Source organism: Euleptes europaea, chromosome 13 (genome assembly GCF_029931775.1).
Source record: "Euleptes europaea isolate rEulEur1 chromosome 13, rEulEur1.hap1, whole genome shotgun sequence".
Classification (NCBI taxonomy): Eukaryota; Metazoa; Chordata; class Lepidosauria; order Squamata; family Sphaerodactylidae; genus Euleptes; species Euleptes europaea.
Window position 1 is genome coordinate 43,933,382 of NC_079324.1, and position 22,217 is coordinate 43,955,598.

At 40.6% G+C, this 22,217-nt stretch overlaps 1 protein-coding gene across 1 annotated transcript in view; it reads left to right on the forward strand.

The window, feature by feature from the left end:
* Positions 1-22,217, forward strand: part of MORC2 (MORC family CW-type zinc finger 2) — a 77,077-nt gene that overhangs the window by 26,355 nt on the left and 28,505 nt on the right. The window contains exons 6-8 of the mRNA XM_056859327.1: positions 2,600-2,708; positions 3,764-3,923; positions 7,814-7,925. Of these exons, the coding sequence (XP_056715305.1) occupies positions 2,600-2,708; positions 3,764-3,923; positions 7,814-7,925 (381 nt within the window). The remainder of the gene's footprint in view (positions 1-2,599; positions 2,709-3,763; positions 3,924-7,813; positions 7,926-22,217) is intronic.

Here is a 22,217-nt window from a genome sequence, read left to right on the forward strand (position 1 = left end):
CCGGATATGGCTTGGTTCTACCTCTCCGTCTGAAGGTACTGCCATTATTCTGCCTTCAAGTGAAATATCAAATGCAGAAGAAATGGCATACGTTTGATGTCCATTGAGCCCTGCTGATCTATATTAGATTTGCCGAAGAGCTCTGTTGAGCAAACAGCCTGTTGGTTTCCTTCTACCCAGCCTCAATGGGGGAAACCAGTATCAAAAACAACACTTGTAAAATGGATCAAGGCATGCCATCTCTAGCCTCTTAGGTCCAGTGCCTATCTGCGTTGTCCAGATACATTCTACAAAAAGATGTAATGTCAGCCACTTTCAACACCCAAGCAACTGTAATATGGTCATGTGGACGTCACTTTCTATTTTTACACACCATTACAAAAATGGTTGCATAATGTATTTGACATCACAGCTTTTGGATTGGGCTCAAACGAGCCATCTCTCCCTAAAATCATCTAGTAGTTAATCAGATCACCAAAGATATACACACTGCTTTTCAGCATTCTGGATTGGATGCCCTCCTTTGCTAACAGAATGGAACATTGGAACTTACCATGAGGTCTGTTTCTTGTCAGTGGATAGAGAATTCTACTTCGTCAAAACTTCCACCAATTGAATGTTATTTCCCTTCTAATGTGGCCATCTGCAGACAGCCTACATTCATCCCAGCACCTTGGTGACAACGATCTCGACCCCAGATCGAATTAGGAGGTTACTTTGGGCAAGCTGCCTTATACATGACAAATGAAGCACATGAGACTATAGCTTACATGTTAAAGCAGTTTCAACTTGAGTGTCACGTTAATTGCCATCTCTTTCAAGCCCATAACTCTGAAGGAAGGATATCTAGGTTTCTGGACAGAGTGAATTTGTACATTGACAAATAAGAGGTATACTTCTTTGAGAATATACTAGGAAACTGCCTGTCTCTGGGAGATGTACATTCATTCCATTTCCTCAGTGACGGTGTATGTGGCAGAGACCTTAAACATATTTACAGAATTTTTTAGTAGAGCAAAAATAATACTCATGAATGATGGCTTAGGATGAAGTACCTTAGACCTGTCTCTGTATTGGGTTGTCCAGTACTTCGAGTTCTACCAACAAAAAGTTCCAATTGCTTTGCAATGATACATATTCTTCTCTGTGTTTCCATGAGTAGCCAAAACTCTCCAGAAGCTTAGGAGCACAAGCACTATTTGAAATCTGGTATCTCTATTGAATTTGCCAGCAATAGTTTACCATTCTCTCTTTTTCACAGTTACATGTTTATTCCTCCAGGCAGAGAATTCCTAATCTAAGGCAAATTCTCAGTGACAGCATGGATATTCTGCTCTTCTCCCTCTTGCATATTACCTCATTTATATGATGAACTTCTTGCCAGATTCTTTGATATGAAGATTGCTATATCCTCAAAGCCAACGTCTGCCGATTCTAAGAAATTTTCTAATACAAACTCTCAATATTAACTATGAGTGTGAACTTAACCGTTTACACTGAGCCACATGCTTGATACCTCCCATGAGATTCTTCTAGGACTTAAACTTCATGTAGTGACCAACACAGGAAAATTGAATAGAGCAAAATATAATTGACAGTTTCACATCTTTTAAAATTTATATTGATGAAATGCATCATTTTTTTAAATTTCACGTAGCCATAGCCCTATTTTAAAAGCTTGTATCCAAGTCTAAAATATATAATGCATAATATCAAACCATTTAAATTAACTGGTTGTTAGTTGTAATACAATAAGTAATTTTGTCCAAGTAATCATTTGCATTTTAATTAAGTTTGGCACTGATCTTCTTATACCCCCAGAAATTGGCATTAAGACTAGATCTCAGAGGAAGTTATGGAATGTGAATTGTTAGATATGGTGGGATTATTTGAAGGAAGGATTGAAATTCCAGTTCCCATTGTAGATGTGAATAGTAACTATCTGCTTATATAGTAGAAATGGTTGATACTGAGTGCATGATACTGGATTAATAAACAAGAACGTATTTCTTTACATAATTTTCTCCCTACAGTTTATTAGGAAATCCGTAACAGAAAATGATTTTTTTATAGCTAAACTAAACTTGTGGAAGGTTATAGTTAAGGGCCTAACTGTACAGTGTATTTTCCCTTGATCTGTTCTTCCCAGGCATGCTTGGGACCAATTGGCATCAGGACCACAGTGCACTGAGAGAATGGGCTTACACCTTCAAGTCATGTCATATTTCCAGCCTGAAACAACTAGGGTGGGGAGTATTCATGTTTCCATAGAGGGCAAATAGTGCCCCACCCTGGCTGTTTCATGTTGGAAAATGGCCTGGGTGGGAAAGTCTAAGCTCTCTTTCCACATCCTGAGGTTCCAGTCTGAATTGGGCCCTTACATACCTGGGAAGTATGGAACTTCAGAGTATTCCTCTCCCCATAAGCTGGGGATGTCCCAAGAGAAAACATAATGTGTTGTTCAGGCCATAGTTAATGTACGTAAACTAGCAAAATAAGCTCTAGCCTACTTCTGTTTAATATGTGACTGACCATTACACATGTTATGTTTTGAGTAAAACCAGTAATTATATATTCCAACACTGAAATCTCTTTGCAGGGGCTCCATGCGGATTGGCAAGGATTTTATTCTCTTCACTAAGAAGGACAGCACCATGACCTGCCTTTTCATGTCTCGCACATTTCATGAAGAAGAAGGCATTGATGAGGTTTGCACACAGTTTATGACTTTAAAAATCAAATTACAGACACAGGTCTATGTAAGCGATAAGTCTCTTTCTTGATTATCAAGGGTAAAGACTTCTTTAAATGGGTTTTTGTTGTTTGTGATAGCTTTTGGCTTTTCCAAGATGAGACTTTGATGTAGGCATTTCTGAAAGTTTTCTCAAGAATTGATATATGTTCTTTGCTAATCATAAGGCTATATTTCTTGACCTTTTATATTTATAAGCAATTAAAAGTTCCAGTATAAAAGAATCACATACTTTAAAGAAACATAATTGAGAGCCTGAAGGAAAAATATCTTCAGCTGACATTAGAAATTTCACGAGTTTGACCCCGGCTAAAAGACTTTGGGGAAGGTGTTCCATAATTGAGGAGTCACCCTAGAGGAAGCCCTGTATTATGTGGCAATCCACCTTACTTTAGGTAATGGTGGCACACTGAGTGAATAGGGCAAGTGAATCAGTAACCAAGGTTGTTTCTAGCACAGGTGTTTTGCTCTAATTTATTTCAGACACTAGTCTTGCTGCTGTATTTTGAACTAGTGGAAGCTTCCAAACTGTCTGCAAAGGTAGCATCATGTAGTACATTGTCATAATCTATCTTGGATGCAATTTGAACATATAAATAACTGCTTAAATGAGATTTTTCAAGGAAGAGTTGTAGCTGGTGAGCCAGCCAAAGGTTACTACAAGATACGATGTGGCAAAGAAGAGATCTGACTTTTCATTTGTGAGCACTCCCTGACTGAAAACCTGTTATTTGAAGGGGCGTGCCCTGAGTCCAGAAAAAGCTGTCTCCTCAATTCCAGATTTGGTCAGCCAACAGCACTTCTTTCAAAGGAGGTGTGTTGCAGGTCATCTGCGGCTGAATCAGTGTTCATCTGTTGTACTCCTAGGAAGATGCTGTCTAGTCACTGGAAGCAGCAGAAAAAGGATCAGCTTTATATATTGGGCTTCTGGAAGCAATGGTGTCATTGTATTATAGCTCAACTGATTTTTTAATAAAATAATCTTTTTCTCTCTCTCTCTTTGGCCTTTAGGTAATCGTTCCTCTCCCCTCCTGGAACGCTCATACCAGGGAGCCCATAACAGACAACATGGAGAAATTTGCCATTGAGACTGAGCTGATTTACAAATATTCCCCCTTCAAATCAGAGCAAGAAGTAATGGAGCAGTTTAGGAAGATTCCTGGAGAGAAAGGTGAGGTGTAATCACAGTGTGTGTTTGTGATAAGGTCAAGGCTATGTGTACTCTGCATTAAAAAAATCTAAAGTATTTTCTCTGTATCAGCTGGAGTACATCCTTGCAAGATAAATTATCCCAGTCACTCTGTAGGCAAAGCTGTGTAGGTTAGGTAGAGCCATGGCGCCGCCAGGACCTTTCCTGGTGCCTGCCAAGTGTTTTTAGAAAACGGACATGGCCAGGTGGGGCTTTTGCCCAGCAGGGCTTTTGATTGGCCATTGGGGATTCGATTGGCTGTGCAGATGTTTTAAAACTTTGATTTGGAGCAGCTGCCATCACAGCACCAGGATCTTCACTGTGTGACTAAACATAAGCTCCGACAGCCTTTTGGGGGCTGGCTCTGCCTCTTGTGGCTGCCATTGTGTGGCCGCCATTTTATGACTGTGCCCACCACACTATATCCAAATTCTAAAGGTGCCAGTAGACTCAAAAAGGTTAGGGACCCCTGAGCTAGAGACTTTCCAGTACCTGAATGGGAGATTCTTCAGTCCTTGTCCTGCCGCCTTTGTAGCAACAAGACCCATTCAGAGCTCCACCTTTTATGCTCAGCCATCCTGGCAACCTTTTTTCCATTCCCTCTTTTCTCTTCTGCATTAGCCAGCTAGACAAGGAGCCAACAGCATGCCTAGAACAGCATAGAAAAGGATTGCTATGTTTGTGGCCCTCTCACAGCTGATGTTCTCTGCAGCTGGAGCTGGCATGGAAGCTACAGCAGCCATGGTCTCTAATGGCTGTCTGACAACTTTCACTGTGCCCACCTCCAGTCAGATGGCAACAACAGTTCTGCTAACCAGGCTGCAGCACAAGGTACCACTAGTTTGGTGCAAAAGGTGGCCATTTTGGAGTTCTGGGTCCAGAGGGAAGTTCAGGGGGACAAAAGCTTGCCATTAGCCCAATGGTTCACTCCTTGACATAGGGCTCTTTGTACCTCGGCACGTTCCTGGAACAGCTATACAATGATCCATGATGTTAAGGAGGCCTCATTCAGATGCGTAGAAATGTGGAAAGAGGCACAACAGCTAATGGAGGCACTGCCCTCCCTCAGCCAGCCCAGTTGGTGTTCAACTGCAAGGAAGACCCAGAAAGAGCCATGTTCCATTCAAGTTCATCCCATATAAATGGTTGGGTACTGCCTAACCCCCTCTGTTCCACAAGGAGTAAAGGATCCTCCAGGCCCAGCAAACATGCAATAAGGGGTCTATCCCTAGCTTTGCATCTAGGCAGGTTACACCTTTCCCATATGTGGGTAACCCAATGTAGTTCAGTTTTGTGACTCTGACACATAAACATGTATGTGGAGTTAGAACAAAGAGGAATGGCAAACATACCCTGAGAACTTATATAAAATTATATTTCTTACCTGATTCCACCATGGACTCATTTAAGGTTCCTTTGGTGATTGCTCTCACATCAAGGATGTCTAGTGGTATATAAGGATTGTGGCAGATCTGTTAAGAACCCCAGGGGATCTCTGTCGTGTAAGACTTGTGAGGCCTCAGAGTTGGCTGCTATGTCTAGCGCTGCTAAATCTTTTTTTGCAAGGACATCCATTTTCTGGCTAGAAGTCCTACAAGAGCAGCAGTTTGATGAAGATTTTGATGGACTCTCCATAAGTGTCTGATGCTTCCTGTGGCCTTCATGCTTGACTATAGCTTGAACTCTGTTCAGTTGTCTGCACAAGCTAGAATAATGGTTTGAAGACACTTACGGCTAACATACTGCAGTGTGGCTTACCCATCTAATTTTTCTGCTGTTCCTTTTTGGTGTGTGGGTGGTGAACTCTTCAGGATGCTGCACTCAAAGAAATTCTGGATGAGATCAAGGATGAGAGGAAGGCCATCCCTTCAGTGCCTAAAGGAGACAAAGGAACAACCACTCTGGGTATAGCACCTTTAAAAGTCTCGACAGGCCACAATATAAAGTTCAAATTCAGCAGACATCTAGCTCCAAATCCAGCTTCCAGACCAGAACCAGTCATCCTTGGCTATCTTATAACACTGCTTCCTCTAACTCAAGACCATTCCTTTCAGGCATGATGGCCAGTCTCCCTCTATGAGGGGCGTTTTAGAAAACATAGGCAGTTTTCATCTCACACTATTGGGTTAGATGCAGAAATTCTTAGGCTCCTTTTTGTATCTGTTATACCCAAGAATAATGGTAAATGGAGATAACCAGACTAAAACACCAACAGACTTGTGAGCAGAGAAAAATTCCTTTTGGCCTCCCCTCAGTCCTACAATTCTTCACCAGGCTCATGATCACTTTCATTGTACACCTTTTGGTTTGGGGCATTCACTTGTACCCTCTACCTGTACAGTTTTCTCTTCACTCCCCATCTCAACAGCAGGGGAGCATGGATCTGTAGAGCACTGCTGACATTCTTAAAATCACAGGTTCTTGGTAAACTATCTTAAGAGGGGACAGCTTCCTTTTTGGTCAGTCAAACATCTAGGAACAGTCAAAGATACCTTGAATGCATATACTCCCTTTTGGAAAGGACCATCAAGACATCCTCCATCCCATCAACAAGTCCTTGGTGGATCTGATAACTTTGGCCAAGATTCTGGTGGTGGTGGAAAGTGCTGTCAAGCTGCAGCCAATTTCTGGGGACCCCATAGTGTTTTCAAGGCAAGAGACATTCAGAGGTGGTTTGCAATTGCCTGTCTCTGCGCAATAGCCTTAGACTTGCTTGGTGGTCTCCCAACCAAATACTAACCAAGGCCAACCCTGCTTAGCTTCCAAGATCTAATGAGATCTGGCTAGCCTGGGCCATCCAGGTCAGGGTCCAAGATTCTAGACCTCATGATTACACGTATGGATATGTTCTGGGAGCAACCTGCACTCACGAAAGTTCATAAACAATCAAAAATGTTGATAGTCTTTAAGGTGCTACTGGACTTTTGCTCCCATCCCCTGCAGTGGATGTTGTGGCATCATCAGGACATTGTGGCATCATCAGGACAGTGTTGTACAACAGCAGCACCTTCAGGTGGCTGTCTTACATAAAGCCCACCAGTTGTTCCTATGGAGGCTACAGTACTAGAATATTTATGAAGACAAAACCCTGAAAGAACATCACAGCAGAGGTTGCCAAAAATTGCTGAGGCAGCACATACTCCATTTCTCCAACAGAAAACGTTTTCTTCATTGGGCAGAGCAACACACTTTGCCTCAGTCCAGTGCTTTCAAGGTGTGGTTGAAATCAAGGTGGACTGGCTGAATTGACAAGACATGAATCCAGGGGAGTGGGTTCTCAGCCTGAAGAGTATTCTGCACAGTAACCAGGAGATTAGGCCAGCCAATCTTATGAATATCAACCCAGAATGGTAGCCATCTTTTTAGTCCTTGCAAGGATGCTTTTCTCCACTGATGTGACAATTAAACTTCGCTGTAAGGGGTTCTTCTCATTGTTGGAATGAAGGGTATTCTTCTTTACCCTAGAAGTTTCATGAATGACTATTGGGATACAGTAAAAAGACTTGTTCCTGGGTCTTATTTCTCTGTCACTATATTTTTTGTAGTTTATGCTTCGTATTTTAGCTGTTAAGAGGTTTCCAATATTTCACTCTTGTGAGCATTAACTGGGGGACCACCAATATAGGAACCAGAGAGACACTAGCTGATCTATACAGCCCTGCTTATAGAGTGAGTGATGGTTAACCCCTTAAAAAGAAGCCCTCAATTCCCTACTGAGAAGAAAAACACCCTTTCTTCCACAGTGACTCATGTTTAATTTTCAAGATGCCAAATCTCAATTTTGTACTGATAGATGAAATACATGTGGCTTTCTGCCCAAAAGAGGAAGTAGGTATATGCAATGATTAATCCCCTTGTGTCTGATGCCTCAGGGACTCTGGTGATCATTTTCAACCTTAAACTAATGGATAACGGAGAACCCGAGCTGGATGTTACCTCTGACCCAAGAGATATTCAGATGGCAGAAACCCCACCAGAGGGGACGTAAGTGTGACACCACTGGCTGCTAAACCTTGTTAGAAAGCATGACAAGATTTCCCTTGCTCTCTAGTAGCTGAAATGTTTATTTCTGGGGAAGGAAAACTTCCTTCTCTGAATTCAACCCTTCATGGAGGCAACTGCATGCAATTTCTGAGCTGCAGCCCTGTGGGGAAGGAAGATGAAATTGTGGGCAATGAGGGGACAGTGCCATTCAAAACACTGAGATTGAAGCCTAGAGTTAGGATAGTCATTTACAGACTTTCGTTTCACAAGCAGGTTTGAAAGCACATAGAGAAAGTTGAAGGATGGAAGGTTAGTACAAAGCAGCCTTGTGTGTTCATCTTACAGTGACAACTTTAACAGACAGCAGAGAAGCAGCGTTGGCAAAGAGGACAGATTCGGGCTTACTTCCAAGGAAGTCAACCCAAACTCAGAACTCCACAAATTTAGGCAGGATCTGGTAGCAAGCTATTGCCATCCACTCTGCCTGTTTTTTTGCATCCTTGGCATATGGAGGGAATTCCAGGGAGGATTTGGATCTCATCTGTCACTTTGTGTCAGTTTTAGAATTTCTCCACTGAGGGAAGGGCATCTTCCATTCTGGGTGGTTCTCATTTGCTTGGCCGGGGATGCAGGAAGAAAAGAGTTAAAAAGGGTTCCACCCCCTGCTCCACAGGCGGGAAACCGTCCCTTTCAGTTTCTCTTCCTGCCTTTGCCGGGGAGTGCACGCTTTGTAGCAGCTCTGCTGTATTTTTCCTACAGAGTTAGATTCTGTACCTTTTACCTTCTTTGTTCCTATTCCTCCGTGTGTGTGAGTGGCTTACCTCTTGTTTTTCCTTCCCTCCTCACTAATTCCTCCCAGTCCTTGTCTGTTTGTCTTAAAAAAAAAATTTTTTTAATGGCGGCTGCTGCTTCTTCAAGAGGGGACGACTTCCTCTCAGGAGACCACGATGACGGGCAATTAACGGCCGATCAGGACAATGGCCCCAGCCCACCTGGCAGCCGCAAACTTGGTTTTGCCAATGAGAAACCCTCTGGTGAGGCCAGAACGACCAAAAAGAAGTGGCAAAGCGGGCCGAGAGAAAAAGCCGCAAAAATGGTGCCGGCCCCTCAAGACACTGCTGCAGCACTCTGTCGAGCCAAGACCAACTTTGACAGAGCGCAGGACCATCAGGAAGCCGCATGGAGAGCCGTGGTCGGTAACCTGCCCTCTAATTCTTTTTGGGGGGATGAGGAAAATAAAATTCGCCTGCATAGGGAAATTAATGCAGTTGCGGGGAGCATCCTTAGAGACCTCTTGCAGGGCCTGCAGGTTTCTTCCTCCCTATCACAGGTTGCCTCTCAGGCTTCCCTTATCAGTGCCAGCCATCAAGGCTCTCCTGGGCACACTAGCTTTAGAGGGGCAGGGGAGCAGAGCCAGGAAGATCACAGTGGCCCTTGGCCAACCAAGGCAGCCAGAAAGGTGGGGGGACAAGTGAATGTGGATTATGGGCAGCATGATCTTTCTGACTCCCTACAGGGGTCTGATATGGAAGATAAGAAAGGGAGTTCTCTTCTGATGAAGAGGCACCTCCCATAGATAATCAAAAGACTAGACTGTTTTCTAGTGATGACTATCAGCCCCTTTTGGCAAAAGCCTTGTCTGCGCTGGATCTTAATCAACAGACGCAGGCAGAGGACCCTAAAGGGCAACCGGGGCCTGTGGGCCCTAAGGACTATTTCCCTGTGGTAGAGGAACAGAGCGTTACTGTCCCCTTCCCAGCTTACTTTAGAAAGCTGCTAACTGCGGAGTGGGAGAAGCCCACTTCAAATCGCCAGTTCCATGCCAACGTCGGGAAGTTCTACACCCTGGACCCGAAGGCCATGGATCTTCTCAAGGTTCCTCTGGTTGACGGTCCCATCGCAGCCCTCCAATCAGCAGAACTCATGTCTGATGATGGCATGGGGACCATTAAGGACCCCTGGGATAGAAAGGCTGGTTTTACTTGTAAGAAAACGCATGAAGCAGCAGCTCTAGCTGTTCAGGCTTCAGCTACAGCCACCATATTCACCAGGGCGTCCTTGATATGGCTGAAGAAGCTCATCCAATTGATTCCCAGTGAAAATAGAAGGGTGGCAGAGGGCTTCAGCAGAGTTCTGAAGGCCACTAATTTCGTGGCGGACACCACGCTGAACTCAATGACCTTTGCAGCAAGGGCCCTGGCTTCGGCTACTGCCACCAGAAGAGCTCTTTGGTTAAGAGTCTGGCAAGCAAGGTACAATTCTAAGAGTGCGGTCATGGCATACCCCTTCCAGGAAGGTCGCCTTGTAGGTGACGCCTTGGAAAAGATTTTGGTTGAAACAAGAGAAAAAAAGAAGGCTATGCCTAAATCATTTCGGAGGGAGGGGAGGTGGTCTTCCTCATCCTATCCTTCCTTTTGATCGTTCCATACCATTCCCAGACACAAACAGGACCAGAGGAGAGGGGGTTGGTTTAGTGGGAGGGGTTATTTTTGAGGAGGAAGTAGGTTCAACAGGTACTCCAGCTCTAGTGGATGCAGTGGCAACAACAAGATTGATAAACAATAAAAGTCATTCAAGCAATGATGCCAAGACACAAGATATTGGGGAAGACTTCAACAATACCAGACTCAATGGGAAGCACTACAGCTGGACCAGTGGGTGAAAAATCTGATACAGGACGGTTATTGTATAGAATTTCGCAATCTTCCCCCGGACAAGTTCATTCAGTCTCCAGCGTCCCCGCAGACCAGCAAAACAACTAAGAACTATCAAGGCCATTCAACATCTGCTTCAAATAAAGGCCATAGAAATGATGCCTCCGGAGGAACATCAGCAAGGAGTTTACTTCATATTTTTCACAGTCCCCAAGAAGAACGGGGTCTGGAGGGCCATTCTAAACTTAAAGTTCGTAAACAGATACATCATCAAAAAACATTTCCTCATGGAAACGTTAGTCCATCCTGGAGGCTCTTCGTCCAGGATCCTTTCTGACTTCCATCGACTTGACAGAGCCATATCTACACCTGCCAATACATATTTCCCACAGAAGGTTCCTGCGCTTCTGTTATCAAGGGAAGCACTATCAGTTTCGGCCCTACCCTTCGGCCTCACATCAGTACCTCGGGTATTTTCCAAGGTCATGGTGACGCTGATTGCTCACATGCGCAAGGAAGGTCTTCAGTTGTTCCCGTATCTCGACGACATCCTGATCAGTGCTCCTTCGAAAACTCTCGCCTCAGAACATACCCGAAGAGTGATTCAAGCCTTAACATCTCATGGCTGTCTCATCAATTGGGAAAAGAGTTGCCTGTCACCTCAACAGAACATCTTACACCTTGGAGTAGTTATCAATACTCAAAACAACATGGTCTCCCTGCCAGTGGAGAAAGCCAGCAAGATTGCATGCGCATCCAAAGAAGTCATCAGGTCCTCGTCGGTGCAACTGATGTCCCTTGCTCGACTACAAGGGTTGATTATTGCCTGCATCAGATGTGTGCCGTGGGCCCAATTTCATGCCAGGCCTCTTCAATGGCTCCTGCGTCCCTACCAGATACAGATCCTAGCCAAAGAGACAAGGGCAGTCATCGTCACACCGCAAGTCAAACGGAGTCTCAGATGGTGGACCAGAGTTTTTTTTTTAAATTTTTTATAATGTAACACATACAACAAAACAAATACAATAATAAAAAAACCAAAAAATATATCAATTATATAATCTGCTTAATACAGTCAAAATTGCAAAATTACAAAATTCAAAATATCCTTTTGACCCACCACCCACCATAGAAAGTGACCCATCACCAGACGTCCGGTGTCGCGGTCCGTGCTGTTAAGGTAGCCCAGCTCCTAGAATTGACCCCTTCCTAAAAAGGGGTCTGTTTCTATTCAGCCTGTTACCCACTAAGCAGGGATCAACACTTTCCAACTCTCGTGAGATAGACTTTCTATTGAATTGTTTCAGTAAAAATATGAAAAGAATATTTGAATAAAAATACTATTTATTTCACATAAATTATATGCATGTAAACAGTTACAGAAATAAAAACTATATTAGTTCAACAGGAACAATAATGTCCTTTTATGTATGCAACAATATTAGTAATATCAACAATCTCTATGACTATATGAGAGTTTCTCAAGTATATATTTCATTCAAGAAATAATACAGTTTACAGAAATCTTGTAAAATAATGGTTAGTGCATTGAATAAGTTTTCTACTTCAAATTATTTAAATTTAAGACATACTTTACCCAGTTATGTCATTGCAGGGTTTCTGTAAGGATTCTATGAGTTCATTTAGAATAGTTAGATTTCCTTCAGGTATTCTCTAAATATTATTCTGTTATTTCAATGCCTTTAGTATTTATAAAAATAGGAGAGATCTCTTTGGTTCCATAGTTTCATGTTAGAGCTGGTTCTATAGCTCTCAACATCAGTCTATTTGTGACTGAAGGCATGAAACCATAGAGTCTCTATATGTTTGAGGTTTAAGGGTCTGAAGCCCATGTTCAGATTATAAAAAGGCTATGTGAAAGACAGTTCTAAGCATGCATTTGATGTAAGCATTGCTGTATAACTAAGAGCCGCTTTGATGGTCTAACTATACTGTAATTAATCAGTATTTGAAGCTATGTGTAAAGCTTAACATTATGTGTAGAGTATAAACTCTATTCTACAATCTCTCTGGCAGTGCCAATCTTTAGAGAGTATTGAATATAGTTCAGTTTAAGAGCTTAGGGCTCCATGGATCTCCATCCATGTATTTCCAATTATGTGTATTTCAATTAGAGTAATTCTATGTGTAAGCCATTGTTGGCTGTGATGCATGTTCATGTATGCATGTGTATGTCAGACAGTTCTGTGCGAGATCTTAGTCTTAGAACTGACTGCAGAGTATATTCAGTGCTCCCTCCCTGTGTAGAGAAACCCCTGGAATATGCTCAGTGGGCTTCTTAGAGAAGCTGCATTTACATCTTGTCTGTCAGAACTAGGAAGTCTGTATATAAGACAGATCTTATGAGAAGACAGAAGTCTTGTTAGAATAAATGAACTGTCAATGTCACCATATTCAAACATGGTAAGATCCATACCCTTATAGTCCTTAGAGCATAAGAGTCTTCATCACATATTCAAGATGAAGCATTTGTACAGACAGTTATTCCAGACAATCAGTCTTCAGAGAGACAGACTGTGTGGCATAATAACTCTCTTTGTAAAAGTTCTCCAGAAACAGAGACAAGAATAAATGAAGTCCTGATTCACGCAAGAATCAGTTTCCTAATCCACGCAAGGACTAGGCTGCCAAGGCTTTTACATCTCTTGGTAGATGGAGGAAGTCCATAGGTCAGCATGTTCCGACCATCAGGAACCTCTCTAACCTGTAGTCAGAGAGAGATCTCTATTTATACCTTTTCAGAGCCATTTTATCTTGTAGATGGGCTGGTTCAGCCATCTTTTAGTTCCAGCATCCCTTAGATAAGGCATTCTATAAATAAACCATAGCTAGTTTAGTCAGTAGTTCAATAGGCTATTCAATTATAAACGGTACTGTACACTTGACTGACATCTGTAATAGTTAATGGATATGACCTTGTCTATCTTTGTCCAGCTGTATGCTTTGCTTAATCAGCATCCCTGCAGCTGTGACCTTTAATGATATGAAATGATTTTAATAGCAAGTTACTAGCCTTGAGCTTAATGCAGTCACAGGTGTTCCAGTCTATGAAATGACATCATTTCTATAACATATTTCTGTCCTCATGAAGCCTAATGGGACATGCTTTCATATCAAAATCCTGTTCACATATGATAGCCCATGACACCGGAGAAGTGTCTAAACAGTTTAAAGATTACATTATTGACAATAAGATTAAAAAAAGTTAAAATTATTTCTATAACTCATTAACTAAAATAGTAAAATCCATTTTTGCCAGTTTATCCCAATATGTGACGGCCTTCGCCCATGTTTTTTTAAATTCTTCCATATCTTTTCCATGTAGGAATTCTGTTAATTTGGCCATCCTCATATCCACCATAATTTCTCTCTCCAGTCACTAATTGAAGGTTTATTTACTTGCTTCCAAACTTTGGCTATTATAATTCTTGCAGCAGCAAAACTAAATTGACAAATGACCCTATCATTTCTATCCATTTTTTCTTCAGGAATCCCCAATAAACAGAATGCAGGATTTCTTTTTACTCTCATATTAATCAAATTATTAGTTTCTCTTATTACTTTTTTCCAATTTTTTAAATTTTTTTACATATCTACCATGCATGCATAAAAGTTCCTCTTTCATTTCCACATTTCCAGCATAGATCCTTGTCTCCTTTTTTCATTTTGCTTATCACAGGAGTTATATACCATCTATAAAACATTTTATATAAGTTCTCTCTAATTTCGTTGGTTATTGTAAATTTGAATTTTTTCTTCCATAAGTTTTCCCATGTTTCCAAATCAATATTATATCCTAACTCCTTCATCCATTTCACCATTACTGGTTTAATTCTTTCTTGTTCTAAATTTACTTCAGTTAATAACCTATATATCCTTCCTATCAATCCTTTATTTTGCTTTATTAGTATACCAGCGGTACCCGGCCACGCGTTGCTGTGGCCCAGTCTGGTGAAATGGAAAAGAAAGAAAAGAGAAAGCACACGTTTCTAATACGTTTCATTTCACAATGCTTGTGGCTATACAGTATTTTTTGTTGTTCCATTGTCTGTGCAGATATAGAGATTGTGTGGTTTGCCGACTCTAGAACATGCAACATATAATTGTCCATGTGAGAAGCACTCCGTGTCTAGATCTAAACCGCATAATTCATAAGATTGCCCGAGCTTTGTTGATGGTGATTGCAAACGCCAATCGAATTGGGAATTGCAATCTCTGAAATTGAAATGGCATATCCGTTGGAATCATATGAATGCGAGGAATGAGGACATCTTCACCGTTGAAAGGCCCTGTCAAGATTGTTGCTTCTACGACGTATTTTTTTACTCATGAATTTTTTTACTGCAAGCCGCGTGCCGTTGCAAAGCTTTGGCTGGTTGATATCTCGCAACATGATAATTGGCACGCCGATTTTCAATTGCAGTACGTGCGGTGGCATCCCTGGCAGATCAAGTGAATTCAAAAATTCTGTTGGATAATTAACCGTTTCATCTGCTTCTACAACAGTGTCGACGGACTTGTATGTGACTGGCTCGCTTTGAATGTGAGACTGAATAATATTGTTAAGTTCGTAGACGTCGTTCTTGGCCGCAAGAATAGCTCGTTCACTCAGCCAATTGTGATTCTTATAATTGGTTTGAATATTGGGAAATACTTTTTCAACCAATTCTTGTTTTGATGTCACTAAATTGCTGAAGTTATGAAGCAATGAAATTCATCCTGAGGTCAGATCAACCGGTACCTTTCCGTTCCCAATTTCCAGCAATTGATGTGAGAATATCTCAGCTGATCGATCGTTTTGCAGCTGGACACGCATATTTGTAGTTAATTTTAACGTCTTTACGTGTCGCCACAAAGTAGAGTATTTCAGGCAAGCATTTATTTCGTCCGCTGGTGTCGATCGAGGAATTACAGGTAATGTTTCCTGAAATCTCCTGCAAGCAATATTCATGCGTTCCCAAATGGTCTGATGTTTCCATGCAAATCTTGCAATGATAGATCAAGAGCCTCGAGCGATTTCTTGTGCGCCATTGTGCATTCATCCCAAACAATAAGTTTGCATTTCTGCAATACTTTTCCCATGCCGGATGCTTTGGAAATGTTGCACGTGGTAGTTTCAATTAATTGCATGTTCAATGGCAATGTCAAAGCGGAATGAGCAGTTCTTCCACCTGGTAGCAATGTCGCAGCTATTCCGGACGACGCAAGAGCTAAGGCTATGTCATTTTGGGATCGCATTGCTGCCAGAATCAGTCTAATTAGGAACGTTTTACCAGTTCCTCCTGGTGCATCTAAGAAGATAACGTGTGTTGCTTTTACGTCCGACAGATGGCGCTGTTTTTCAAGAAAAGCATGTTTTTACCTGTCACGGGTGTGACATCTATATAATATAGGTATATAAAAATACGCGTGTATTCGAATGCAACATTGTCAAAATTTCAAAGCAATCAGTGAAGAACTTTTGGAGATTTAAGATTTTGAACAAACGAACATGTACATTTTTATTTATATAGATTTTCTAATTTGGATTTATTTTTATTAAATCCAACTTGCTTATCTTTGATAAATGTATCTTTTAATTTATAATACATAAACCAATCTTTAATATTAAGTTCTTCTCTACTTCTTCAAACCCAGTCTCCTTCCTTATAATCTACAATTTCTCTATATACATCCATATCTAAATTTAATTGTATCCTTCTCTTCATAAATGCTTCTACTGGATTAATCCATCTTGGAGTTTTATTTTCCAAAAACCTTTTATATTTTTTCCAAGTTTGAAATAAACCAAATCTAATAATATGAATGTTAAAATCTTTGTTTACCTTTCCCTTATCATACCACAAATATGCATGCCATCCAAAACGTAAGTTAAAACCTTCTATTTCCAATATTTTGGTATTCTCTAACAAAATCCAGGTCTTTAACCAAACAAAACAGGATGCCTCATAATACATTCTCAAATCTGATAACCCCAAACCTCCTGTTTCTTTTAGTTCAATTAAGTTATTATATGCTATTCTATGTCTTTCTTTGCCCCATAAAAAATTTAAAATATTTTTTCCAAATTTTAAATATTTGAGCCCCTTTTATAATTGGTAAGTTTTGAAACAAAAAAAGCATTTTAGGTAATACCATCATTTTAATCACCGAAATTCTACCCCATAATGATAGGGGTATTTTTCCCCAATTTTTTAAATCTATAACAATTTGTTGCCATAACTTAATATAATTGTTTTTGAATAAATTAAGGTTGTTTGAAGTTAACCAAATACCCAAATATTTTATTTTATGTTCAATAGAGAAGCCTGCCCTTTTTGATAATTCTTGCTGCTGCAAAAGTGTCATATTTTTAACCAATATTTTTAGTTTTATTTTTATTTATTTTAAAACCTGCAAGTTTTCCATAAACCTCAACCATTTGTTCCAATTATCAATTTGACTAATAGGATTAGTAAAAAAAAAAAACTAAATCATCAGCATAAGCTTTAACCTTAAAATGATTTCTCCCCAATTGACATCCTATTATATCTGGGATATTTCTAATCTTTCTCAGTAAAACTTCTAACACTAAAATAAACAATAAAGGTGAAAGAGGGCAACCTTGTCTAGTGCCTTTTTGGATTTCAAATTGTGATGTCAAGTTACCATTGATCAGCAATCTAGCTGATTGATAAGTATAAATATTTCCAGTAGCTGAGTTGAAATTTTTTCCCAAGCCCATATACTCTTAATATTTTTTTCATAAATTTCCAATTTACATTATCGAATGCTTTTTCTGCATCTAAGAATATCATTGCTATAGGAGTAGTGAGAGATTCTGCATATTCTAAAAGATCTATTACTATTCTAACATTTTGACTAATCAGTCTACCTGGGAGAAATCCAGCTTGATCTTCATGTATAACCTGATTTAATACTATTTTAATCTATTTGCTAAAATAGCTACAAAAAATAATCATTATTCAGTAGTGAAATTGGTCTATAATTTTTGACAACCAATAAATCCGAGTTTGGTTTTGGTATTAAAACTGTGTTTGCTTGTTTCCAGGTTTGTGGGATGGATCCGTTCTGCAAGCAGTGATTCATCACCTTTAATAAATGTGGAGATAGTTGTTCTATGAAGGTTTTATAATGCTGTAAAACCATCTTCGCCTGGAGATTTATTTAATTTGCTTTTATCTATAACAGTTTTTAATTCCTCCATAGTTATTCTAGAGTCCAATAACTCCTTATGCTCTTGTGATATTCCATCCCAGTAAAATTGATTTAAATAAACATCCATTTCCCTCTCTGTAACAACATTTTGTCTATATAAATTTGAATAATAATCTATGAAAGTTTCCATAATTTTTTGTTTGTCTGTTGTTATTTTACCCTCCTTCTTAATTTTTAATATTGGTAATTTCTTCTCTTTGTGTTTAAGCTGCCAAGCTAATAATTTACCCGGTTTATTGGCATGTTCAAAAAATCTCTGTCTGTTAAACATTATTTTTTCTCTATTTCTGAAGTTATTAAAAATTCATATTGATATTGTAACTTTTTAAACCTATCTATCTGTTCTTGTTTGATTGATTTATCTTGTGATTTTCTTAGCTGTCTTTCTCCCAGTTTAATTTCTTCTAATATCTTCTTTTATGCCTCCCTCTCTTTAAACCATCTTGAATTTTGTTGTATCAAAAGTCCTCTAACTACTGCTTTACCGGCATCCCATACTACTTCATCTGAAATTCCTTTATCTTCATTCTCAGAAAAATTATTTTGTATACCTATTTTTATCTTATCTACAATTTTTTATTTTTTTAAATAAAAATTCATTTATAGACCATGGTTTATTTCTCTTGTCCCCAATCTTAATTCTAATTGAAACAGTGTTATGGTCAGATAATACCTTAGGTAAAATTTCCGGATTTTCTGACAAGTTTATAATTCCTTTAGAAAGCCATAACATGTCTATTCTTGAATGGGTAAGATGTCTAGATGAATAATATGTATATCCCTTTTTATTACCGTTTACCAATCTCCATATATCAAACATTTCCCACTGGTCTATAAGATGGTTAAAAATACTGGGTAATTTACCCTCACAGTTACCCTTTTTTTTTCTTTGCAGATCTGTCCAACCTTGGTTCCATCACTCCATTAAAATCTCCCATCCAAATCATTTTTTCTTTAGCATATTCAGCTAATATTAATGCCAAATTATTATAAAACATTTTTTGGTTTGTATTAGGTGCATAGATACCCACCAACAATATCTTTTGAAACCACTTACAGTTTCTATCAACAGAATCCTCCCATCTTTATCTTTATATACAATCTTAGGTTCCAATAGCAAAGGAACATACATAGTTGTTCCATTAATTTTTTTCTTTTCATTGCATGAAGTAAAAAGTTTACCCAGTTTTGATTGTTCCAATCTTATGCTATCCTTTGGTAAAAATATGTGTTTCCTGTAAACAAAAAACATTGGCATTAGATTTTTGTAAATGGTAAAATATCTTCTTCCTCTTATTGGGAGAATTCAAACCATTAACATTCCATGACAATACTTGTAGCATATTAACGTTCAATTAACCTCATTTCTTAACGCTTTTTAAAAAATCTAGCCCCCCCTCCCACCCCCCATTCTTTTAGTATCATTTTTATTTTTAATAGTTCAGCCATCATCTGAGAGTCCTCCTCAGTTGTTTCTGGTAACTTTGGCCCACCAATTGCTTCTGCCGCCTTATCTTCTTCAGGGAGATCCTTTTCAGAAAGATCTTGGGATGGATGACTTGTTGGTTTACGGAGATTTCCTTTGTATCTTCTTAGAAATTGTTCAGCCTTGACAGTGTCTATAATCTTGAATCTTTTAGCTTTGAAGAGAAAAGATATACCTTGTGGAAATTCCCATCTGTATTGAATCCCGTTGAATCTCAGCTGTTCCACAATCTCTGCAAAATCCTTTCTTTTCCTAAGTAGTCTTCTAGGAATCTCCTTCATTAGCCTCACCGGTGTACCTTCTATTGTAAGTGGATTTGAATAGTGTTTGTCCAAGATCAGATCCCGATGACTTCTGGAAAAAAGTTGAACTAGACAATCCCTTGGAACTTCATTTCTTGTTGCGTAAGCAGAGTTGATTCTGTAAGCTATTATGATCATTCCTTCCACGATTGCTTCATCTTCTTGGATAAAATTAACCAACAACACCTTTAAGAATTTTTTTAAATCTTTCCCTTCAAATTTTTCTTTGAAACCACGTATGCGAATGCAACTTTTTTATTTTAAGTTCCAACATCGCTGAGTGGTCATCACGCTTTTCTTCTCTCTCTTGGCTTGCTTCCATTGACAATTCCAAAGTATCAACTCTTCTTCTGGTTTCTTTGTTATCCTTTGAATGTTTCTGAAGTTTAGCCTCCAACTTGTCCTGTCGCACTGTCAAAGATGAAATGAAATCTTTCAAAGCAGAAATGGTGGCTGTATTTTGTCCAATAGCCACTGTATTTTGAGTCAGTTCTTTTTTTACTGATTCTACCTCCTGCTTTACTGATGACACCTCCTGAAATGTTTTAGTCATCAGTTCATGTAAAGAGTTCAGGGTGACTTCAGTTTTTGGTTTAGGTGTCATTTTTACAGCCACAGATATCCCTGTTTGGACTGGTGAAGTGGTTAATGGAACAGTTATATTAGATGCAGAGGCTCTTCTCTGGGGTAGTGAAGTTTGCTGAATCTGGAGCTGCTTAGTATCTTTAAGGAGTCCTTTAGGATGTTTTTCTGTATCTTTTTTGTCTTTGTTTCCCATTCCAAAAAGCCTAGATTGGCTGCAGTTTGTAATCCAGAGGGGGGGTGGCACTTGTAGTTTAAATCATCAGTTTAAAAATCACATAAAGAACTGGAAATCAAACTTAGTTCAGAGAGAGCACTTTAGCACATCAGTTTCTTCAGTTTGCTGTCATTTGCCAGCTTTTCTTCACCACAGAAATCTTATTTGAGCACTTTAAAATGGTTGGCTGAGCTGGCAAGACTGAATTTTAAGTGCGCCACAGCTGGCAAAAGGCCAAGTTTCAGTTTAGAACTGTTAGTGAGTTTTAGATAAAGTCCGGAGTACTTTCCTTTTGTAAACAAATACGCTGTCTGACACGTCAGTCGTGTGAATTTTTAGTTATATATGAAATATAGAAAAAAAACTTGCTATGTGAAGATCAGGGTCTCCCCACCACTCTTCCCGGCTGCTTGAGACGAAAATGGCGGCCGCTCCTCGGCTCACCCGTCCGAGCGATCGTTGCCGCTTCTGCAGCAACGACCGCTCCTAGGACGGGGAGCTCACCGGCGTCCCGTTCAGCATCCCCTCTTACACAAGGGGTGCCGCTTGCCAGGTGGGGGGGCGGTTTCCCTGCCCCCCCGGCAGCTTCGAGCCAGCCTGTGATCAGTCGCGTGACCGCGGCGATTCCCCCCCAATCCGAAAGTCGTGGACCAGACTTTCCAGCCTGCAGAAGGGCCTAGAATTCTTTCACGGAGAACCGAAACAACTGTTCTCCGACGCGAGCCTGAAGGGCTGGGGGGCTACCCTAGAGGGACACATGGCCCAAGGCATCTGGTCTGTGCAGGAGAAGACCCTACATATAAATGTGCTGGAGATCAGGGCGATCTGGAAAGCATTATTTTCCTTCCAATCCATTCTAAAAGGTCACCACGTCCTAGTACGCACAGACAACATCTCTGCCAAAGCCCACTTAAACAAGCAGGGGGGCTCTCGGTCCTCCACGCTACACCAGGAGTCGGAACCCATCTTGTCCTGGGCAGAGAACCATCTGAAGTCCTTAAAGGCGGAGCACATCAGGGGAATCCTGAACCGGTAACGGCTTGACGAAGCGGAATGGACACTCAACAAGGAGATTTTCCAGGAACTACCTCACAGATTCAGCCGTCCAGTAATGGACATATTCGCATCCAGCTGCAACAATCAGCTCCCAAGGTTCTACTTGAGATTCCACGACAGGAAGGCCTAGCAGACGGACGCACTGATGGTTCCATGGCCAAAGGGCACCCTGTATGCATTCCCGCCTCTCCCTCTGCTACCTCAGATTATTAGAAAGATTCGACGGGAACAGGTGAGCATGATCCTAGTGGCTCCGGATTGGCCTCAAAGGCTCTGGTATCCATCCCTGAAGAAACTATCCGTCTGCAAGCTGTGGACATTACCTGTTCATCCTCAGCTCCTGACACAGGGTCCTCTATACCGTCCAAAGCCAGGATGGTACAGGCTCACCACTTGGTTTTTGAAAGGAAGCGGTTCTTAGATGCGGGATATAGCTCTGATGTAGTAGACACCATAATGGAAGCACATCGTTCTTCCACTAGAAGGATATACAACTGCTCCTGGAAGGCCTTCGTTCGGTGGTGCAGGAGGAAATCAATAGATCCTATACACCCGCAGACATCTCAGGTCCTATTCTCTCTGCAAGAGGGACTGAAACAGAAACTTAAGGCCGCCACCTTGAAATGTCAGGTAGCCGCCATCACAATGGTGATTCCCTCTTTGGATGGCTTCGACTTAGCTCACCATCCTCACATTAGGGCCTTTTTGAAGGGAGCAACCCAAGTTTATCCAGCCACAGCACAGAGATTTCCAACC